Source organism: Olea europaea, unplaced genomic scaffold (genome assembly GCF_002742605.1).
Source record: "Olea europaea var. sylvestris unplaced genomic scaffold, O_europaea_v1 scaffold867, whole genome shotgun sequence".
In the NCBI taxonomy this organism is placed as follows: Eukaryota; Viridiplantae; Streptophyta; class Magnoliopsida; order Lamiales; family Oleaceae; genus Olea; species Olea europaea.
The window spans coordinates 145,335-168,546 of NW_019267123.1; the positions used below are offsets into that span (position 1 = coordinate 145,335).

At 34.0% G+C, this 23,212-nt stretch overlaps 2 protein-coding genes across 3 annotated transcripts; one reads left to right on the forward strand and one right to left on the reverse strand.

Moving 5' to 3' along the window:
• The first annotated feature begins 330 nt into the window (after window positions 1–330).
• On the forward strand, window positions 331–9,329 carry LOC111391986 (PH, RCC1 and FYVE domains-containing protein 1-like). Its single transcript, XM_023017277.1, has 7 exons — window positions 331–825; window positions 1,893–1,979; window positions 3,675–3,764; window positions 5,302–5,382; window positions 5,503–5,697; window positions 5,795–7,927; window positions 9,129–9,329. Exons 1-7 carry the CDS (start codon window positions 748–750, stop codon window positions 9,312–9,314), a joined length of 2,850 nt encoding a protein of 949 aa, XP_022873045.1. The 5' UTR covers window positions 331–747; the 3' UTR covers window positions 9,315–9,329.
• An 8,106-nt stretch (window positions 9,330–17,435) lies between these two features.
• On the reverse strand, window positions 17,436–22,196 carry LOC111391994 (mitochondrial fission 1 protein A-like). 2 transcript variants are annotated; one of them, XM_023017286.1, is made up of 5 exons: window positions 21,875–22,196; window positions 18,405–18,543; window positions 18,141–18,265; window positions 17,922–17,985; window positions 17,436–17,671 (listed from the first exon to the last, which is right to left on the reverse strand). In XM_023017286.1, the coding sequence occupies exons 1-5, from the start codon at window positions 21,965–21,967 to the stop codon at window positions 17,580–17,582; spliced, it is 513 nt and encodes a 170-aa protein (XP_022873054.1). In that variant the 5' UTR covers window positions 21,968–22,196; the 3' UTR covers window positions 17,436–17,579. The 2 variants fall into 2 exon arrangements, with proteins under 2 accessions (XP_022873054.1, XP_022873053.1); XM_023017285.1 differs by lacking the exon at window positions 21,875–22,196 and adding an exon at window positions 19,654–19,983.
• Window positions 22,197–23,212: the final 1,016 nt, after the last annotated feature.

Sequence of the window (23,212 nt, forward strand, 5' to 3'; positions counted from 1 at the left end):
AAACGACATTTTTAAAAAGTAATTTTCTTTTTAAGTAACTTTTAAGTGCAAATAGCATTTAATTTAATATACATATTATTAAGAGTAATTTTATTCGTAGTCCCTCAATATAGCAGTCACTTTACGTGACGTGACATCTACATAGCAGATGATTACTTGATATATTAATGTAATAATTTTTTATTAACTCATACATCAAATAATCATTTGTCATACGAAGACGACTTCGTAGCGAGCAACCACTAGTAGATTATTCTATCGTCAATGAAGGATAAGGCTTTTCATGGCTTTCTTCTAATGTTTACTTGAGTCCTCTCAACTTCTCTTTACACACACACAAACAAATAAAAATAAAAATAAAAATAAAAATAAAAATTACCATTTTCCTTTATAATGATTTTCGTGCTTCTCTCATCTGCACCAGCATAATAGTATTATACCTTTTTGTTGCAAAACCAGATCATTAGTAAGATCAAAATCCATTGGATTCTTCCCATTCACTATTTCTGATCTCTCATACAGCAGTCAATCGACTGTTACAATTAACCAAGTGCCCCTCAACTAGTTCATTGTAGTCCCGAAAGCTTTATATAGTTGCGCGGGGTGCGATTCCTACAGTTTTGCGGCTAGCTGGAACTACAGTTTGATTGGAAAAGGGAAAGGTGCTGGATTGATGAATGGGGGGTTTTGATTTACGGCTTGTTTGGGTAAGTTGGAGTGGGAGTGGGAGTGGGAATTCATTTGTTAATGTCACGAAACTACGATAGGATGAGCAATTCTGATGTCAGCCGAGCTGGTGGGTCCGTCGAGAGGGACATCGAGCAGGTGAATTTTTTTCAATTAAAAATCTGTTTCAGTTTCGAAGCTCGTGTTTACTTAAAGCTGAGGAGTGTGCTTGTTGCAAGTCTAATTTTTCACTGTTTCGTGTAGTTTCTTGTCCCTTTTTTATTCGAAACTAATTCTAGTACTAAAAAATCAATTCATTTTCAGTAGAGTTTTTTCGATTATATTGCTATTGAAATGTGCTGCGCTATTCGATCCCTTTTTTGCTGCAAGAAAGAAGGCCTTCTTATTTTTGTTCGTTAAGGATCATAGGAATTGTTATGTGAATTTTCAATAATTAGCGAAATGCAGGTGGGAAATGAGTTTACATGCTTTTAGAGTTTTAGAGATGTTTCAAATGAACTTGAAATTTCGAGAAATCTTCTTCTGAACTTTTAGAATCCCTATTAAAAATTTCATGTATTTCTCTAAAATTGTCGTGAATATAGGCTGTAGGTTTATCAAATACTTCCTGTGCTGATGTCTTAATTTTTTCTGCTTTTGGGCTAAGAAGATTTATAGTTTTACCATATTGTTTCTATTTGTGTAACATGCTACTCCCAATTTCCATGTTTCCTGTTTCAGTTTATAGTTCTGGCAGCTAGACTAAAACTTCAGGTTGGGCTATGCCACCACAACTAAAGAAACAATATGAACATTCAAAACAACTGTACTTGATATTAAACCTCCCAACTCTAGTACGCACGGAAATTGCTGTTGTATTACTTGAAATTCCTCTAAATGTTTGTGTTTACAGCTTCACATCTTAGTTCTACTATTTTGATAAAATATTAAGTCAAGCAGCAGGGGTCAGTGGAAGTTCCTTTATATTCTTACACTAATCTCGTGCAATTATTGTGGTGAAAGTATGCTATTCCGTCTTCTTTTCTTGTCTCAATCTTCTCTGTTCGAGTGAAGTGCGCTATCTATGTTGTCTTTCTTTGTGTTTTTTTTTTTTTTTTTTTTTTTTTTTTTTTTTTTTTTTTTTTTTTTTTTTTTTTTTTTTTTTTTTTTTTGGGCAACACTGTGGGTTATGTTTAATTTAGGTTATTGGCTGATCTTTACAACAGGCCATCACTGCTCTTAAGAAAGGCGCATACTTACTCAAGTACGGAAGAAGAGGAAAGCCTAAGTTCTGTCCATTTCGGTTGGCAAATGTAAGTCCCAGTGCATTTTCATGGTTATTATGTTATTATTACTTTTATTTTATTTTATTTTATTTTATTTTTCACCTTGTTTTAAAAATTTATCGGCTCAGGTCATCTGCTGTTGTGTTGTGAAGTAGATACAAATTGTGGATAGGTCTTTGTAGTTGGTAGTTATCATGCATCATGTTTTGGCTCCTTCAATCTTGTTTGTGATTTAGTAACACACGCAAGATATTATTCCAGAACACAAAGCTTACTATGATCAGGTGATAAACATTCTCCCATTTTTGTTGGAGATATTACTGAATTCCATTAAACATTTATATGGGTTAAAACCGCTGCCATATAAAAGTTGTTACAAATAAATTTTTCAAGAAATATGTTGCAATATTTAAACGTCGAATATTTCTTAATTTATGATGCTTTCTGACTATGGGCTGTTAGGCCTATAGATATTTTTTCGAAAGACATTGACTGTTGCATATGGCTGTATTTGACTGGCTGATGATTAAATTTGTGGGGTTTGACATCAAGATTCGTTTCTGTGTCTACTTTAATGAATAAATTGTGGCTGACAACCATTGTAAATCTGCATTGTGCCAGACTATGATGCTCAGGCTCGGGTACGGGTATCGGGTACGGATTGTCGGATCTTTTATATTTTAAAATGTAGGATACGAGAATATGGCTAAAAAAAGTCCAAATTTCGGACATAGGTACGTGGGTATGTCTTTCAAATTTCAATTTTTTTTACTAATTCAAGATGTCATTTTGAATATGCCAAAATAAATTATTCACAAAAAAGGAAATTGATATTGAATAAGGGGCTAAAACGAATAAAATAGAATTCAGGAGTTTAGTTTTCAATTATGGGAATTACTAAATGTTATATAAAATAGAAAATGAGGGACTTGATTGCAATTTGGACTCAATAGAGCACTAAGTAACACTATATAAAATTTATTTTCATTTTATATGAACAAAACCCTAAATCACCATTACAAGACAGAAAGAAGGAAAAATGAAGAAAAGGAAAAGAAAAAATAAATAAAAAGAAAAAGAAGGGAAAACTTAGCGCTGCCACCTTTCTCCACCCTTTCGGCGGCAACGCTAGGTTGATAGAGAGCGAAAACGAGAAATGAGAAAAGGGAAAGTAAAGGAAAAGAAAAAATGAAAGAGGAAGAAGCAAAAATGACAAAGTGTCCGGTTGAAATTTGGAGAATTCCACACATTACCCATACCCACGCACATGTTGTGTCGTGTCCAATACGGGTACTCTTACTATTTCGAAGAGTCCAAGCATCAAGGGTGCCAGATATCCAAAACACTATAATTATGCTTTGTAGTTGGAGATCCAAGACAGATAGTTTGGATAAGGCCTTATTGAGTTCAATTAAGTGATTGTCAGCATGTTTTCTCATGGAAACCTTTATATTTCTTCCAATCCAATTTTTGGAGATGATGTGGAATCTTTCCTTGTCTTGCATCATGAATTTACTGTTTCTGTGTTAATACAAATTTTGTGCATAATTATGAAAGAGTGATAAGTAACCCGGGGAGAATTGAATTTCTATAATAGCCAGCCATTCACCAGTTTCTTCCCTTTTCCTGTCCAACCAAGTATTAGTTTCAGTTTCATTTTTCCTCTAGAGAGCTTGAGAATGCACTCAACTAATCTTTTGTTTGGCTGTGCTTCATTTCCAGGATGAGTCTGTTCTGATATGGTTCTCTGGCAAAGAGGAGAAACATCTTAAGTTGATTCATGTGTCCAGAATTATATCTGGTCAGCGCACTGTAAGTTTCCTTCTCTTAACTATCCCAGTTCATGAGACCCTTACATATGGTGTACATCAATGTACAAAATGTCATTGTAATTTATTGGCTCCAAAGATCAATGTAGACGGGTGATGAGAACTCTGAATATTTCTCCTCGTATCAATTCAGAAGAATGACATGGTATTTATAAGAAAAGTAATCAACCAAGGTTCAACTGGTGTAGAGTATTTTAATCTTAGGAATCTGGCTTTTTTGTTTGCTTCCTTATTTAGAGATTTAGTCAACTCAGATGTACAATAAATAAGCATGTACTCCTATTTCGAAATACAATATTTTCTCGTCTCTTAAAATTCTTTATTTGAGCAATGGATGACATCTCATGGAACCTTCATTTGGTCAAGAAGAGATAATTGCTGTGATACTAGCAGATCTTGATGAACAATGAATTCAAGTATCTGTGTATTTGGTATTGTCCAGGCTTACATCTGTACAATTTATCATAACACCTGTCACCTACCTTCATTTGGTCAAGAAGAGATAATTGCTGTGATACTAGCAGATCTTGATGAACAACGAATTCAAGCATCCGTATATTTGGCATTGTCCTGGCTCTTATTCTTGAGTTCTGCATCTGTACAATTTATCATAACACCTGTCACCTGCTACAAACCTTGATGGAAATCCACCCAGCATTTGATTATTGGTCTGTTTGGTTGTATTATGAAGTTCAATGACCATCATATTTTTCAGTGCGTTCGTTTTCTTTTTCTTTTTTTCCCCCCAAAATTTTACTAAGCAATGAAGTATAATTACAATTTATGGAGGATAAGATATCCTCTATGCACTAAACAAAAAATCAAGAAGAAAGTAATTCTTTCCTACTGAAAAACAGTTAGTGAAACAAACACCACACCATTAAATTCCTCAGATGTAGAGGCCCTTAAGGTGTGTTGCCTTCTACCTTAACTCAATAGACGTGTACATATTCTTCAAATATTCTGCAATTTCTTCCCATCCGTATTATCCAAATGATGGCCATTAAAGATGCTTTCCATGTCACAACTCACAACTCCTTTCTTATCCGAACTCAAAATCAATTGGCTTTTCAAGGTAATTTTTGGTGTTTTCTCTTTCCACATTTTCTTGCTGTGACAAACTTCAGATGCATGAAAATATCTACATTTTGTTAATTCCATAGTGGATTTTTCCCTTACTTTGACATTGTGCTTGTTAGATTCAAAGCTACTAGAACAGCATCTTCTCAAGGTTCAACATCACTTGGCAGAAAAGGGCAGTAGTGTGAAAATGTGAATAATGTGTATAAATGTGGAGGAAAAAAAACTATAGATGCATAAATAATTTATGCTCGACTGTTGAAGGGGTTCCCAAATTAGAAATCTCTTCAATGTGAACAGAAGCCTGTCCAGGATATTTTTCTTCTTTGCTTTGAATATCGATACAAGCAAACATTTTAATTCTCTTGTATATTTCCCATCAAGTTTTTGATTCTTTTATGTTCTGAATATCTGTGGTTTTGATAATATTATGTTTGCAGCCAATTTTTCAAAGGTATCCGCGGCCTGAGAAGGAATACCAGTCCTTTTCTCTTATATACAATGACAGATCTCTTGACTTGGTGAGAGTACCATTTATTATTGTCTTTTTATATTTCCCAGAAGATTGTAGAAAGTAGTTTATGCTGTTGTTTTGTCACAGCATTCTTATCCCTAAGTTGGATTTTTTTAATTTTTGGTAGATATGCAAGGATAAGGAAGAAACAGAGGTATGGTTTAGTGGGCTGAAGGCATTAATTTCACGTTGTCATCAGCGTAAATGGAGAACAGAATCAAGGAGTGATGGAATTTCATCTGGAGCCAATAGTCCCAGAACATACACGAGGAGAAGTTCTCCATTGAGTTCTCCATTTGGAAGTGGTGATATATTGCAGAAGGTGAATAATTTTAGTTTTACTCTTTCCTATATGCGCATCTACAAAGCACATTTATGTTCTTAAAAATGTTGAAACAAACCGTATATTACTTGATCAGGATGGTGCTGATGAACTTCGCCTCCATAGTCCATATGAAAGCCCTCCCAAAAATGGTCTGGATAAGCCATTTACAGATAGGCTATTGTATCCTGTGCCTCCCAAGGGTTTCTTTCCATCAGATTCTGCTAGTGTTTCTGTTCATTCCATATCATCTGGAGGCTCAGATGGCATACATGGTCACACAAAAGGAATGGGAGTGGATGCTTTTAGAGTGAGCCTTTCAAGTGCTGTAAGCTCATCAAGTCAAGGTTCTGGTCATGATGATGGTGATGCTTTAGGTGATGTCTTCATTTGGGGAGAAGGCACAGGAGATGGTGTTATGGGTGGTGGACCCCATACAATTGGTAGTTGTGGTAGTGTGAAAATGGATTCTTTTTTGCCCAAGTCAATGGAGTCTGCAGTTGTACTAGATGTTCAGAATATTGCTTGTGGAGGACGACATGCTGCCTTAGTGACCAAGCAAGGGGAGATTTTCTCTTGGGGTGAGGAATCAGGAGGTAGGCTTGGGCATGGTGTGGATTCTGATGTATTGCATCCAAAGCTCATTGATGCCCTCAGTAGTACAAATATCGAGCTTGTTGCGTGTGGTGAATATCATACTTGTGCCGTCACACTCTCTGGTGATTTGTACTCATGGGGTAATGGTCATTTTGGTCTTCTAGGGCATGGGAATGAAGTGAGTCATTGGGTGCCAAAAAGAGTAAATGGGCCACTGGAGGGAATACACGTTTCTTCCATTTCATGTGGGCCCTGGCATACTGCTGTTGTGACGTCTTCAGGGCAGTTGTTTACTTTTGGTGATGGAACGTTTGGGGTTCTCGGTCATGGAGATCGAGAAAGTGTTTCAGTGCCTAGAGAAGTGGAATCCCTGAAGGGTCTCCGGACAGTACGAGCAGCTTGTGGTGTTTGGCATACTGCTGCAGTTGTTGAAGTTATGGTTGGAAATTCAAGTTCCAGCAATTGTTCTTCAGGCAAACTTTTTGCGTGGGGAGACGGTGACAAAGGACGACTTGGACATGGTAATAAGGAATCAAAACTTGTTCCAACGTGTGTTGCTGCTCTTGTGGAGTCAAACTTCTGTCAGGTTGCTTGTGGGCACAACCTGACTGTTGCTCTTACAACTTCTGGCCATGTGTACACAATGGGCAGTCCTGTTTATGGGCAACTAGGAAACCCACAAAGTGATGGAAAGCTCCCATCTCGTGTTGAAGGAAAACTTGCGAAGAGCTTTGTGGATGAAATAGCTTGTGGTGCATATCATGTGGCAGTGTTGACGTCAAGAACTGAAGTTTATACTTGGGGTAAAGGAGCAAATGGTAGATTGGGTCATGGAGATACAGATGACAGAAGTTTTCCAACTATAGTGGAAGCTTTAAAAGAGAAGCAAGTGAAAAGTATAGCTTGTGGTACTCATTTTACTGTGGCTATCTGCCTTCACAAGTGGGTCTCAGGGGTTGATCATTCCATGTGTTCTGGCTGCCGCCTACCTTTTAACTTCAAAAGAAAACGTCACAATTGTTATAACTGTGGACTTGTCTTTTGTCATTCATGCAGCAGCAAGAAGTCACTGAGGGCTTCTATGGCACCAAACCCCAAGAAACCATACCGTGTATGTGATAGTTGTTTCAATAAATTGAAGAAAGCTATTGAAACAGATGCATCATCTGAAACATCTGTGAGCAGAAGAGGTAGTATGAATCAGGGGCCAAACAATCTTATAGAGAAAACTAATAAGTTGGATGGCAGATTGCGTCCCCATCTAGCTAGGTTCTCTTCAATGGAATCCTTGAAACAAGGAGAGAGTCAATCTTCAAAGAGAGGCAAAAAAATAGAACTCAACGGCAGTCGTGTATCACCCATTCCTAATGGAAGTTCCCAATGGGGGCCTCTTAGCATCTCCAAATCTTTCAATCCTGTATTTGGATCATCCAAGAAATTTTTCTCAGCTTCAGTTCCTGGATCAAGGATTGTTTCTCGTGCAACATCACCAATATCAAGACGGTCCAGTCCCCCTCGTTCTACTACACCAACCCCTACTTTGGGAGGACTTGCATCCCCAAAATTTGTGTTGGATAATGAGAAAACGACAAACAATAGCCTTAGCAAGGAAGTTAATAAATTAAGAGCACAGGTACATGATCGTGTCTGAGTTGCTTGTCATTTGCTCATGCTGCAGTTTTCTTGTTTTTCTGTTTTGTTCTACCAAATTATATTTATTTATTTTTTATTTTCTATGTGAAAGTTTAACAATGAATTGGTTAGGGGAATTATTGATATTGATATGATTTGAAATGGGGATGATAGTTTTCAAATAATCAGCGGCTACATCATAAGCAACTGTCGTGTCATCTTTGGTTATTTTAAGAAAATGGTGATGTGAAGAGAGCTTCTGCTTTATAATATGAACACAAATGATAGATATAGATATGGATTAAGCTTCCATAACTTGTCCAAAATATTTCTATTTAATTGCCTTTTTGAGTAATGTATCTTACGATGCATTATAAAAATATAGCGTGTGTTTGAGCCACATTCTTTTTGAAGAATGTATTTTGGAATAATAGATTGATGGAGAATGTGTGGTTAAAAAAGAAGGAAAAGCTTTTTATTTGCGTGTAATATTATTTTAATAAAGAATATGTGGTTGAAAAGAAGATAGAGAAAAATGTATTTTAGGAAAAATGGGAATCAAACACCCCCTTAATATATTCTATTGTATTTCATTGAAAAGAAGATAGAAAAAAAATGTATTTTAGGAAAAATGAGAATCAAACACCCCCATAATATATTCTATTGTATTTCATGCTTAAAATCTCTTTCCTGTTTGCTGAGTGGCATTCGGGGTGGAGGATTTAAGATTAACAGTTCGGATCACATTCCACGTGTATTTAGTCTATTTGTTTCCAAAGCTCAAGAGGGTGCTACAATTACTTCAATAGTCATGCAGACAAACGATTTCATTTTAATGGTTTTGTACCAGCTCTGAATGATAAAAGCACTTTTGTTCTGTCAGAAAATCGTATAATTGATGTTTTAGAATTGTTAGTCAAGAAAATGACATGTCACAGTATAAGTGTTCTTGCTGCCTTTGCTTTCCCTCTTCTTTGTTCACAGTGGGGGGAAGATGTGGCATTTGTTAGGCTTTTATCATTTTTTATTTCCAAAGCTGGAACTTTGCAGTATTCTGGATAAGGCTTTGTAAGTCGATTTCAGATGAGCACATATGCTTTATCCATTGTTATTGGATACATACCTGTTGTGACCCATTGAAGATTTGAGACGGTGTTGAGGTTATGAACTTGCATTTCATGTCTTACCACTCTTTGTCTTAGGTGGAGAATCTTACTCGGAAGGCTCAACTTCAAGAGTTAGAGCTAGAAAAAACTACTAAACAGTTGAAGGAGGCGATAACAATTGCGGGGGAAGAGACTGCCAAATGCAAAGCAGCCAAAGAAGTGATAAAGTCTCTTACTGCACAAGTAAGAACGCCTTCAGTCATCCATTTAGCTATTTTATAAATGATGAGTTGTGGAGTTGTTAGCATGAACTATGGAATAAATTATATCCATTGTTTCCTAAACAGCATTAGGATGAGACCAGTTTATCTTCTATAGTTTGAGAGAAGTGCATCTCAAAACGTATTTTTATGGAAGCATTTTATGGCTCATTCTTTAAGGGTGGACTGCACTTATTGGGGATGCTTTTTCTATTGATTATTTATTCAGCATCAAGAGATTCATATGGAAGTGCTTTTTTTGTTTTTGTTTTTTTTTTAAAAAACTCGAAGAACCTCTCGTGGAGGTTTGGGTGAGAAATGTAAATTCTTAGTAGGCTGCAAGCTCTTATGAGCAGCTGCCATGTAAAAATTCCTTATGCAAATGCAACTTCAGTTTCTATTGCTATTTCTTTCCATTTTTACTTCGTTCACATAGAATGTCTATAGACTCGCGCTCCTTGTATGTGCGTCTGTGTCTAGTTCTTCTGTTTTTGTCCTGCTGCTCAAAACAAAATTGCTAATAACTCCAAAATCCAAGCCTCTTGGTAGAGTTGTGGATGTGTCAAACTAGGATTGTGTCACATTTTCAGGTTAACAACGTATTAATCTGCCATTCATTGTTCAATTACCTACCTTCGTTAAACCAGTCATAAATTATCTCGAGCCCAAGTTCGGAGAAAGTAGAGAAGTCACGGGTTGATAGACAGTGCAAAACTCTCACCTTTATGATTGTCACATTTTCAGGCTAAGCACGTATCGTATCATACTATTTCATCATTTATCGTTCAGTTATCTAACATCTTTAACCCAAATGTAAATTATCCTGAACCTAAGTTCGGAGAAAGTAGGGAAGTCATAGGTTGATAGACGATGCAAAACTCTCACCTTTTCAATTATGTCACATTTTCAGGTTAATTACATATTGTACTAGTCTTGCATTCATAGTTCAATTGCCTACTATCTTCAAATCAGACGTAAATTATTCTGAACCCGAGTTCGAAGAAAGTAGGGAAGTCATAGGTTGATGAATGATGCAAAACTCTCATCTTTACGATTATATCACATTTTTCAGTTAACCATGTATCGTACTAATCTGCCATTCATTGTTCAGTTACCTACCCTCGTTAAAGCAAACGTAAATTATCCTGCATCCAAGTTCAGAGGAAGTAGAGAAGTCATAGGTTGATAGACGATGATTATGTCACATTTCCAAGTTAATGATGTATCGTACCAATTTGCCATTCATCATTCAGTTATCTATCATCTTTAAACCAGACGTAAATTATCCTGAATCCAATTTCAGAGGAAGTAGAGAAGTCATAGGTTAATTAGACGAGGCAAAACTCTCACCTTTACAATTATGTCACATTTTCAGGTTAACCACGTCTCTAGATGTAAATTATCCTGAACCCAAGTTAGGAGAAAGTAGAGAAGTCATTGGTTGATAGACTATGCAAATCTCTTACCTTCACAATACAAAACGTTAATGATAGTTACTGCTTGTTGCACATGTAATCCAAAATCTCGGTTTGGGTTGAGTTTGCCAAGCACTGGCGGACCCAAGGTGGTCATGTGACCCCCAACATTTGAGTTATTTATTTTTCATTTATTTATTTATTTATTTTTTCGTGGGGGTATAAGTTTTGTTTTGTATCAATTGAAATCTAAATTTTGACTATTTAAATCAAAGTTAACAATTGATTTTAATAACATATTTCATGGAATCTTAAACTTTTTAATTTTTTATCAAAATATACTAAAAATCTTATTTTAACTCTTCACCAAATAGAAGTAAAATTACAATAAATTTGAATTTTTTCTATTTTCTCTTACTTTATCTTACATTCTTCCTCACAGGTTTTATAAAAATCTTAACCCTTCTAATTTTTTAAAATTTGTGTATTATTTTTCTACAAATTTTCAATTAATTAGAACCTAAATTTGCATTTTTTTTAATCCTATTTGTATACATAAAATGTGTTTGAACTGATTATATTTATTTTAATTTATATTTAACGAATTGTATTTATTTGATTGAATATTGATTATATGTTTTTCTTTTCGATCACTTAAATTGATTGTTTATATTAAATGCACAATAATTTTTTTAAACATAAATATGCATTTTCTTATTATGAACAAAATATTAATAAAATGACTGTCCGAAATCAAATGGATGAAAATGATGATGGAAATATTAATGAAGAAATACTTTTTAAATGTAAATCTGTATTTTCTCAGATTAAGTATAAATCATTCAAAAATCAAGAACAAAGTATTCGATTTGTACAGAGTTGATTGTGTGTTCTAACTAAAAATTTCTGCATCCGCCCCTATAATGCCAAGTGCTCGATAGTAAAATACAACAATAACAAGTAATTTAACCAAAAACGGTAGAAAAAGAATAAAAACAAGTAATAAAAGAAGATGCTGTTTATGCGCACACTTTTGTCTATTCTTGTGAGAAAATTTATCAAACGATGGTCCATAAGTACCTTGATTATAACTGTTGGAAAATAAGGGGTTGGAGAAGAAACAACAACAAAATTATAGAAACAAAATGAATAGAAATCAGGAAATACGTCAAGATCGAATTTGAGGCTTGAACACGGGATCGTTGTCCTCAAACTATATTTGTCCCCTCTTGGGATTGAATGAGATGCTAAAGGGTTTTGGCAAACGGTTTGTAGGATTATATCAAGTCTTGTAAAGGATTTAACACCAAAGCACAAGTGCAATCTTCCAAAACTTTAAAAGCACAAAGGAAGATCTTGAATAAGAATGTAAATCAATAGTTTGATTCAATATGGAATAATATATAGATCTCAAGATGTTTTCAATGATTCTAATGATGTTTGTATTGATCATTCATCGCCTATTTATAGGTCTCAATCAATGCATCACGAAATGGTGCCAAAACAAGATGAAAATTGACAACTTTTAATCCAAAACGACTCCCAAATTTCAAATTGAAAAATCAGTCAACGACTATTTTTTAACACTCTGCGTACGCATAGTAGAAGCAAAATTTAATTCTGATTTTGCCAAAACACATCTCGTGTACGCTCAAAAATAAGCATATGCGTACGCATAGGCAAAAAATCAAAATTTTCATTTTTCAATTTCTTTTTATTCTACCAATTCCACAATTGAATCCACCAATTAGTTCATTATCATTCTATTAATTTTGAACAAATATTCAACAATCCCCCACTTGTTCAAAATCAATACGATCACATATTCAAAAAGACAATACTTATGCAAAAAGATTAGATATCTTTTGATTTGAATCTAACCATAGTGTAATTCAAACAAAGTAAAGTCGGAATTAGAGGTAAGATGGAAGCTTTGAACCAATTATTCCTTGTGACAATACCGGTAAGAACATACATATAAGTATCACGTGTTCTCAAATTCCTCAACTCGCTTAGCGCTTTTATGGCCTTGCGCTCATCCTATTCGACAAACTTTTAAGAGAGGAACTACAACTCTCTATTGAGGCGGCACCACCTCGAAGTTAGTCTAGGTGAAGTTCTTCCAGTACCTTTGTTACTTTTAGAGGTACTTGTATTTTAGCACTGAACTTCATTAAAAGCTTTAAGCTCAACCCTCACTTCAGTAACAACCAGCATTATTTAATTAGGATAGGGTCATTGCGGATTTAAATAATGCTGCAACTATCCACATATTGAATGTCTTGTTATTACCCTTTGAACCCGTGGATTACCTTTTGAGTAATGACAGGTAGGGTTGCCGTCATTTGTGGACCTTTTTAATTAAGGAGTTTCAACATCATCCTACTCGAAGTAGACGCCACTAAATCTCTATTTAGTGTTTTAGTTAAAGGATCCGTTAAATTCTCAATTGATCTTACATAATTTAGGAAAATTATTCCATCTTTGATTAATTTCCTTATGTAGTCATGTCTCAGACTCGTATGTCTAGACTTTCCATTGTATACCTTGTTATATGCCTTTGCTAACGTGGCTTGACTATCACACATGATATGTATTGAAGAGATATTCTTCGATCCCAAAGGTATCTCATATAAGAGATCTTTAAGCCACTCAACCTCTTTTCCGGTATCCGATAAAGCTATAATTCAGATTTCATGGTAGAGTGAGTTATATATGTTTGTTTTTTTTTATTTCCAAGAAACAACACCTCCTCCAAGAGTGAATACCCAACCCGAAGTGGATTTACTTTCACCTGTGCTAGATATCCATAGCACTTGCATATTCCAATTGAGCAATCGCCCTTCCATCATTCTTTATTAGTTTTGAACTTGGATCAATCGGGGGTACTACATTTCTTTATGTTCAAATGTTTGAACTTATTTATCACATTCTCAATATAATGTGATTGACTTAAATAGTAATCCCCACTAGTCTTTGTGACTTTGATACCTAAAATGGTATCCACTTGTTCAAGATCATTCATCTTGAATGTGGAAGAAAGAAACATTTTTATTTCTTCTATTCCGTCCATGTGATTACTCATAATCAGCATGTCGTCAACATACAAACATATAAATGTCACATAATCATTACAAACTTTAAAATATAAATATTTATCAATACTATTATGTTTAAACCCAAATGATATTATTGCTAAGTCAAGCTTCTTATGCCATTTCTTTGGTGCTTACTTCAGAACATATAAAGATTTCACCAACTTACACACTTTATGTTCATTTTCAGGTAGGGCAAACCCTTCGAGTTGTTCCATATAGACCTCCTCATCGAGATCTCCGTTTAGGAATGCCGTCTTGACATTCATTTGATGAACATGCAAGTCATATATTGAAGCCAAAGCGAATAATATCCTAATCGATGTTATTCTAGCTACTGGTGCATAAGTATCAAAATAGTCGATTCCTTCCTTTTCTCGATATCCTTTGACTACTAATCTAGCCTTGAAGGTATTTAAGGATCCATCAACATTGTATTTTCTCCTAAATACCCATTTGCATCCAATAGGCTTGGATCCCAGTGATAAATCAACAAGTTCCCAAGTATTATTGGACATTATCGAATTCATTTCGTCCTTAATTGTATCTTTCCAAAAGGTGCTATCACGAGAAGCCATAGCTTCTTTATAAGTCTTAGGGTCAGTTTCTACTTGTAGAATAAAAGGAATTGTTCTCACAACATTCAACTCATTTCTCTCTACTAAGTAAAAGGAGATAAGTTGAGAATCGATTTCATTCGATCCCAAAGACTTCTCAACTCGAGTTCTCTTATTTCTTCGTGGTTCACTAGATTCATCAACATCCTTAGAAGATATTTCATCATGTGTTCCACTTGAACTAGGGATATTTTCAAGATTTTTCCTCAATTCATTATCTGAAGATAACAAATCCTCAAAGAACTCCACATCGTTGGATTCGATAATCACATTGGACTCCAAATTAGTAATCTATAAGATTTGCTATTGTTTGCATATCCAACAAAGACACATTTAATGCCTCTTGGACCCAATTTGATCCTATTAGGATTCATGTTCTTGCAATAGGCAAGACACCCCCACACTTTGAAGTATCCAATGTTCGATTTTCTTCCTTTCCACAATTCATAAGGAGAAACCTTAGTATATTTTGAAGGAATCCTATTAAGTATTCTACATGCATTTAATAAAGTTTCACCCCACAAGTTAAATGATAACTAACATGAATAAGCATGGCATTTATCATTTCTACAAATGTTCTATTTTTTTTTCAGCTAAGCCGTTTTGTTCGAGTGTCCTAGGTGCAGAACATTGATGAATAATTTCATGTTGTTCACAAAACAAATTAAAATTTTAATTTTCTTTCCTAGATAATTTTCAACCTCATTCTTGTATGTCTTAAACATGTCTAAGGCTTCACTTTTATGTTTTATCAAATAAATATAAGTATATCTAGAAAATTCACCTATAAAAGTTATAAAATATTTATTTCCACATCTAGTTAACATACCATTAAGTTCACATATATCAGTATGAATTAATTCTAAAATACTAGAGGTTCTCTTAACACTTTGATATGATTTTTTAATCATTTTAGATTCTACACATTTTGCATTTATGTTCATCATTTTCATCATATGAGATCAAGTCATATTTTTTCATGTGTTTCATTGTATTTCTATCAACATGACCTAATCTAGCATGTCATAATGAAAATAAATTCACAACATTAACGAAATTACTTTTATTCATTTCATTGTCAACGGTACATAATTTGACCATTCCTTCATACGAATAGCCTTTTTCCAACAAATTTCTCATTAAAGGATAGTACAAGTTTGCCAGACTCATAAACACATTTGATGCCCAATTTTCCCAAGAGATTGCTACTAACTAGGTTCCTATTCATATCCAGAACATGTAGTACATTAGTTAGAGTAACGATTTTCCCGAAAGTGAAGATAATGTCTACACTTCCTTTTCCAAACACCTTGGACCGCATCTCGTTACCCATTTGAATATCTTGTTCTCCATCCACTTCTTGATAAGTTTTGAATAAAGATTTATCATATGATACATGTACTGTAGCACAAATATTATACCACCACCCGCGAACATTTCCTTTGATTGCGTTTACTTCACTTATGGTGGCCAGAATTTTGTCATCTTGGATGGAATTCACTTTGGCCTCGAAGTTGTTTTGTTTTCGGTGCCTACAATCATTGACATAGTGATCAGATTTTTCACACACAAAACAACCTCCTTTTGTCTTCTTCTTGGATTTGTTAAGGTTCCTAGAAGGCTTCATTTTGTTGGATTTTGCCGGCGGTTCTATTTTTCCACAACATTTGCTTTAGAAGAGCCCTCATGAGAATTTTCAGTTTTATCACGTATTCTCGACTCCTCTTCGATTCGAAGATGCTTTTGCAATTGTTCCAAAGAATAATCTTCAGAACTATGCATGATCTTCTTTCGGTATCCTTTCCAAGTTCCGGGAAGTTTGGCAATTATAACACCCACTTGAAAGGTCTCTGGTATATCAATTTTTACCGCCTTTAATTTGTTGACAATCACTTGCAACTCATACACTTGGGGAAGAAGAGGGATATTTTCTAAGAATTTAAAATCAAAATACTTAAAAATCAAAATTTCTTTGTATCTTCTTCTTCCGCCTTGTATTTACTTTCCAATGCTTCCCAGGTTTCTTTCGCCGAAGTTGTATTGGTGTATAGATCATACAAACGATCCGACAATGCATTCAAGATGTGGCCACGGCAAATCAATTCAACTTCTTGACGTTTTTGTCTCTCGGTCTTGATTGCTTCGAATTCTCCATTCGTTGGTTCCGACAAAGGCGCCAAATTTAGATCAAGAATATAAAAAATCTTTAACGCCGTTAGGAGAAATTTCAACTTATCTTACCACCGCGTGAAGTTAGTCCCGTCAAAACGACCAATCTAACCAGATCTTGATTCATGAGTTTGATGGTAGTCATAATTGTATCATTCTCCATCACAGGTTATAGTTTGAGATTATTGGAAAATAAGGGATTGAAAAAGAAACGACAAAAAAATTATAGAAACAAAATGAATAGAAATCAAAAAATACGTCAAGAACGAATTTGAGGCTTGAACACGGGATCGTTATCCTCAAACTATATTTGCCCCCTCTCGAGATTGAATGAGATGCTAAAGGGTTTTGGCAAACAGTTTGTAAGATTATATCAAGCCTTGTAAAGGATTTAACACCAAAGCACAAGTGAAATCCTCCAAAACTTTAAGAACATAAAGAAAGATCTTGAATATGAATGTAAATCAATAGTTTGATTCAATATGGAATGATATATGAATCTCAAGATGTTTTCAATGATTCTAATGATGTTTGTATTGATCATTCATCACCTATTTATAGATCTCAATTAATGCATCACGAAATGGTACCAAAATAAGATGAAAAGTGACAATTTTTAATCCAAAACAATTCTCAAGTTTCAAATTGATAAATTAGCCAACGACTATTTTTTAACACTATGCGTACGCATAGTATAAACCGTGCGTACGCATAGTAGAAGCAAAATTTAATTCTGATTTTGTCAAAACATATCTCGCATACGCTCAAAAATAAGCCTATGCGTACGCATAAACAAAAAATCAAATTTTTCATTTTTCAGTTTCTTTTTATTCTACCAATTCCACAATTGAGCCCATCAATTAGTTTATTATCATTCCATTAATTTTAAACAAATATTCAACAATAACTACTTTTAAATCTTACAAAGACGAAAGTTGCAAATATAAGTAGCAAACACGAATTTCAACCAAGACCTAATGCACGTTGTCGATTATTTCTTGCGAGCTGTTGCCACTGCTGCTGCAATGCCACCAGCCAAAACTCCAACTACAGTCGCAGCAATGCCGATGCCAATTGCTCCATCTGCATAACAAAGAAATCACAGAGACAAATCAATTCCTAAGTCTACCTACATAGCATGCAGTACTGAATGATGCTGCACAATATTGAAGAAAAAACTAAAATCTTGATCGTTTAGCGTCCAATCTTGCCCAATAACAGGTACCAAACATTCAATCACTATGTGTGTGCACGCGCACTTTGCATAAAAACACATGCTTGGGACTTGGGAGGTATTAAATAAATATTGACAAATACTTGGAGTTCAAGTTACCCTTTTTTATTTTATCTTCAATTGCTTTCTTTAGGCTCAAGGCTTGCCTCCAGTCAGGTGCTACCTACAAATTGATACCAACTTTAGCATGCAAACTTACCAGATGAAAGCAATTTTTTACTATGAAACCAAAAAACAGGGTCAATTTTCCTTTCTGACAATTAGAGCAGTTCATAGAGATTTTAAGCCTTCAGAATATTTAGAAAGCATTAATAAGACCTCCAAACAACGCTCGACAAGCTCCCTGCTTCTTGAATAATCTCCACTTCTGTAGTATCCAACAGCAAGTAGATAGAGCTTTTCCCGCACTTGCAGTGGGCTGCTCCCACTGCCAGCCAAGGAAGCTGCAAGTAACAACTTGTATAGTCATGAAAAATATCACCTAGTTTACCATTCACAAGGCACGCACAAAAAAGCATGCACCACGCATAGTCACACGAGCGCGCACACACACACAAAGGGATCCTTGCAAAATGGTTACACCTTCAAGCATCGCTATCCCACGTTGGACATCCTCTGCCCTTTTTGAGTGAACGAGGGCCCAAGACAATCGCATGATGCATTCACTTTTAAGTTCATCCGAGGAACCTTTCTCAGCATCAGCAACCTCGCGTTCACAACCCTGAAGATGCATAATGCAGAAACATGCCAAAATAAACAAAATTTATTTTCAATGTTGGAGTTCCAATCAATGCATACTCTGGAAAAGAATTAAAAGTAGCATGCATATAGCAATTCAATTCCACACATATCAGCCATAAGACGCAGGCACTCACAAAGTCTGGCAATCTTTTCTATCATAAGGAGAAAATGCAAAAGAAGTGGAAGGGTAATCATCTCTTAAATTCAATATTCTATTCTTTCTATAATTTAATCTCTGCGGATTACGATCACTAGTTTATTGAATTTCTATGCATAAACATTGAAGAATTTATTGTTATATAGGCCGGTCTAGTACAGAGGTTAATGAACATTCTGTCACTGGGTATTATATCTCCTATTCATGACCGCGGTTCGTTGCTACTCCCTCCGTCCCAATTATATAGGTTGGGTTTCCTTTTTCGGTTGTCCCAATATATAGACATCTTTTTTTAATTTAGAATATTTGTTTTGTTTCTTTACCAATAAACCCTTATTCAATATTTATCACTTAATATGCCAACTTCTTGAAATCATTCAAATACACATTTCCCACTTTTTGAAAACATGGAACAACTCTCATTTCTTCTTCTTCAAATTAAATCATTTAAATTCTTTACTAATTTCAACAATAATTTACTACTACATACTAAAAATTAAATATGGGTAAATTAGAAAAAATCTTGACAAAAATTAATTTTCCAGTGACATTAAAGAAAGATTTCTTAATCTGTGTGAAAAATGAAACAAACCTATATAATTGGGAGGGAGGGAGTATTTGTTGTTCACATTTTTATTTTTCTTACAAATGATAGACATTGCAATCAAACACAAATTAATTGCATGCATCTTCTCTTCTAACCAAATTTTCCATTTATTTACTTCTTAAATTTTCAAAACACAACACTCCTTCATATAATGAGCTAATGACGGGAATAAAACAATAACCAGAGAATTCCAAACTTAAACCCTAATTTTATTCACAATCCCTACAATCCCACAGGCTATACAAGAATTTCCGAACTTAAAAACCTAGCTTTATTCACAATTACCCCTAAAATTCCACAAGCTATACATACATATACGTACTTACAGCGACGATGTCAGAATCGCACCAAGGGATCTGATCACCACCGGTGAAAAAATCACCAACTGATTCGAAGAATTTCCCAATCTTCGCTTCCATCTTCTATTTTTTCAATTGTTTCAAATGAAAATCGATTAACGCCTATGCTTTTTCTTAGTCACTTTCCTAATATGGTAACAAATTTTTTGGGCGGTAAACAACACTTTTGAAAGAGTTGAAGCTAAACGCTAGAAGAAAATTGTTACTGAAACTTGTGGGGAAGGAAAAAAACCCAAATCCAAGATGGGGGAAAAAGACACGTCACTCTCCGCGTACATAATGCATTTGAACTTTTTGCAAAAATAATATTATTTATAATTCTCCTAAATGACATAAATATGACGTTTGATAATTTATTGTATAAGATAATAAAAAATCATCATATTAATGTGTCATAAAGTGATTCATCATTCCATGGTGGATATGTAATGAGGTATTTTAAAAAAAGGTTTGATGCATTCATTCAAAACTTTTTGAGGCCTAATTTATTCCAAGTAAGTTTTCAAGGCCCTTTTTATATTAAAATGTCTAAATTATCCTTTTTATATTATTGATAAGTCTTAAATGTCCTTTACATAAATGATTATAATATCCTTCCTATAACATTTTCAGGAAAAAGTGAATGACGAAAAACGACTATAGTCGTTTATTTCTCAAAACGACTCTAGTCATTTAAAACAACTTCAGTTGTTTTTCATTCCGCAAAGCCCCTGGTTGTGATTTATATGGTCGCGACCAACTCATGGCAAACAAAAAATCCATTTAAATATAATAAAAAAAACATTTTTTTAAAAGAGAAATCACTTCAATCATTGTAAACGACTGCAATCGTTTTTCATTTATCACTTTCCAGTTTGAATGATATCTCACATTTTATTATACGTAATAATTTAACTTATTCAAAATTAATTGTAAGTCATGTACTTATAATCGAATACGATATACTTGAATAATGTGTAGTGGAGCACCATAAACTGTATATAACGAACTTCATCTTCAACTACGTTTTTTAACGAAATGGATTGAAATCAAATATGGTTTAAAAGGTTACATATTTTGATTAGCCTCCCGTCTTTCATTATAGATGAACTTATGGAAACCAATTGTAAGTCGTATGCTTATATATTGATATGATATACTTGATCAATGTGTAATGGAGTACAATGATGAGTTTCCCTTCCTATATTTTCTTAAACGAAATATGATGAAATTAAGCATTTACTAAAATGTTAGAAGTTTGAAAGACATCTTTTCTTTCATTATAAATGATAGTTACTTGTTCAAAATCAATTGAAAGTCATGTAATCAAAAATCGAATACGGTATACTTGAATTGTGTGTAGTGAAGCACAATGAATTGTATAAAATGATTTTCATCTTTGAAGAATTTATTGTTATATAGGCCGGTCTAGTACAGAGGTTAATGAACATTCTGTCACTGGGTATTATATCTCCTATTCATGACCGCGGTTCGTTGCTACTCCCTCCGTCCCAATTATATAGGTTGGGTTTCCTTTTTCGGTTGTCCCAATATATAGACATCTTTTTTTAATTTAGAATATTTGTTTTGTTTCTTTACCAATAAACCCTTATTCAATATTTATCACTTAATATGCCAACTTCTTGAAATCATTCAAATACACATTTCCCACTTTTTGAAAACATGGAACAACTCTCATTTCTTCTTCTTCAAATTAAATCATTTAAATTCTTTACTAATTTCAACAATAATTTACTACTACATACTAAAAATTAAATATGGGTAAATTAGAAAAAATCTTGACAAAAATTAATTTTCCAGTGACATTAAAGAAAGATTTCTTAATCTGTGTGAAAAATGAAACAAACCTATATAATTGGGAGGGAGGGAGTATTTGTTGTTCACATTTTTATTTTTCTTACAAATGATAGACATTGCAATCAAACACAAATTAATTGCATGCATCTTCTCTTCTAACCAAATTTTCCATTTATTTACTTCTTAAATTTTCAAAACACGACACTCCTTCATATAATGAGCTAATGACGGGAATAAAACAATAACCAGAGAATTCCAAACTTAAACCCTAATTTTATTCACAATCCCTACAATCCCACAGCCTATACAAGAATTTCCGAACTTAAAAACCTAGCTTTATTCACAATTACCCCTAAAATTCCACAAGCTATACATACATATACGTACTTACAGCGACGATGTCAGAATCGCACCAAGGGATCTGATCACCACCGGTGAAAAAATCACCAACTGATTCGAAGAATTTCCCAATCTTCGCTTCCATCTTCTATTTTTTCAATTGTTTCAAATGAAAATCGATTAACGCCTATGCTTTTTCTTAGTCACTTTCCTAATATGGTAACAAATTTTTTGGGCGGTAAACAACACTTTTGAAAGAGTTGAAGCTAAACGCTAGAAGAAAATTGTTACTGAAACTTGTGGGGAAGGAAAAAAACCCAAATCCAAGATGGGGGAAAAAGACACGTCACTCTCCGCGTACATAATGCATTTGAACTTTTTGCAAAAATAATATTATTTATAATTCTCCTAAATGACATAAATATGACGTTTGATAATTTATTGTATAAGATAATAAAAAATCATCATATTAATGTGTCATAAAGTGATTCATCATTCCATGGTGGATATGTAATGAGGTATTTTAAAAAAAGGTTTGATGCATTCATTCAAAACTTTTTGAGGCCTAATTTATTCCAAGTAAGTTTTCAAGGCCCTTTTTATATTAAAATGTCTAAATTATCCTTTTTATATTATTGATAAGTCTTAAATGTCCTTTACATAAATGATTATAATATCCTTCCTATAACATTTTCAGGAAAAAGTGAATGACGAAAAACGACTATAGTCGTTTATTTCTCAAAACGACTCTAGTCATTTAAAACAACTTCAGTTGTTTTTCATTCCGCAAAGCCCCTGGTTGTGATTTATATGGTCGCGACCAACTCATGGCAAACAAAAAATCCATTTAAATATAATAAAAAAAACATTTTTTTAAAAGAGAAATCACTTCAATCATTGTAAACGACTGCAATCGTTTTTCATTTATCACTTTCCAGTTTGAATGATATCTCACATTTTATTATACGTAATAATTTAACTTATTCAAAATTAATTGTAAGTCATGTACTTATAATCGAATACGATATACTTGAATAATGTGTAGTGGAGCACCATAAATTGTATATAACGAACTTCATCTTCCACGACGTTTTTAAACGAAATGGATTGAAATCAAATATGGTTTAAAAGGTTACATATTTTGATTAGCCTCCCGTCTTTCATTATACATGAACTTATGGAAACCAATTGTAAGTCGTATGCTTATATATTGATATGATATACTTGATCAATGTGTAATGGAGTACAATGATGAGTTTCCCTTCCTATATTTTTTTAAACGAAATATGATGAAATCAAGCATATACTAAAATGTTAGAAGTTTGAAAGACATCTTTTCTTTCATTATAAATGATAGTTACTTGTTCAAAATCAATTGAAAGTCATGTAA

Coding starts and splice junctions, on each gene's coding strand:
- LOC111391986 (XM_023017277.1), top strand. CDS start 748: ATGTCACGAAACTACGATAGGATGAGCAATTCTGATGTCAGCCGAGCT. Junction 1,980..3,674: donor GTCCATTTCGGTTGGCAAAT/GTAAGTCCCAGT, acceptor CTTCATTTCCAG/GATGAGTCTGTTCTGATATG. Junction 5,383..5,502: donor ATGACAGATCTCTTGACTTG/GTGAGAGTACCA, acceptor AATTTTTGGTAG/ATATGCAAGGATAAGGAAGA.
- LOC111391994 (XM_023017286.1), bottom strand. CDS start 21,967: ATGGAAGCGAAGATTGGGAAATTCTTCGAATCAGTTGGTGATTTTTTC. Junction 18,544..21,874: donor GCGATTCTGACATCGTCGCT/GTAAGTACGTAT, acceptor ATGCATCTTCAG/GGTTGTGAACGCGAGGTTGC. Junction 18,266..18,404: donor TGGGATAGCGATGCTTGAAG/GTGTAACCATTT, acceptor TGTTACTTGCAG/CTTCCTTGGCTGGCAGTGGG.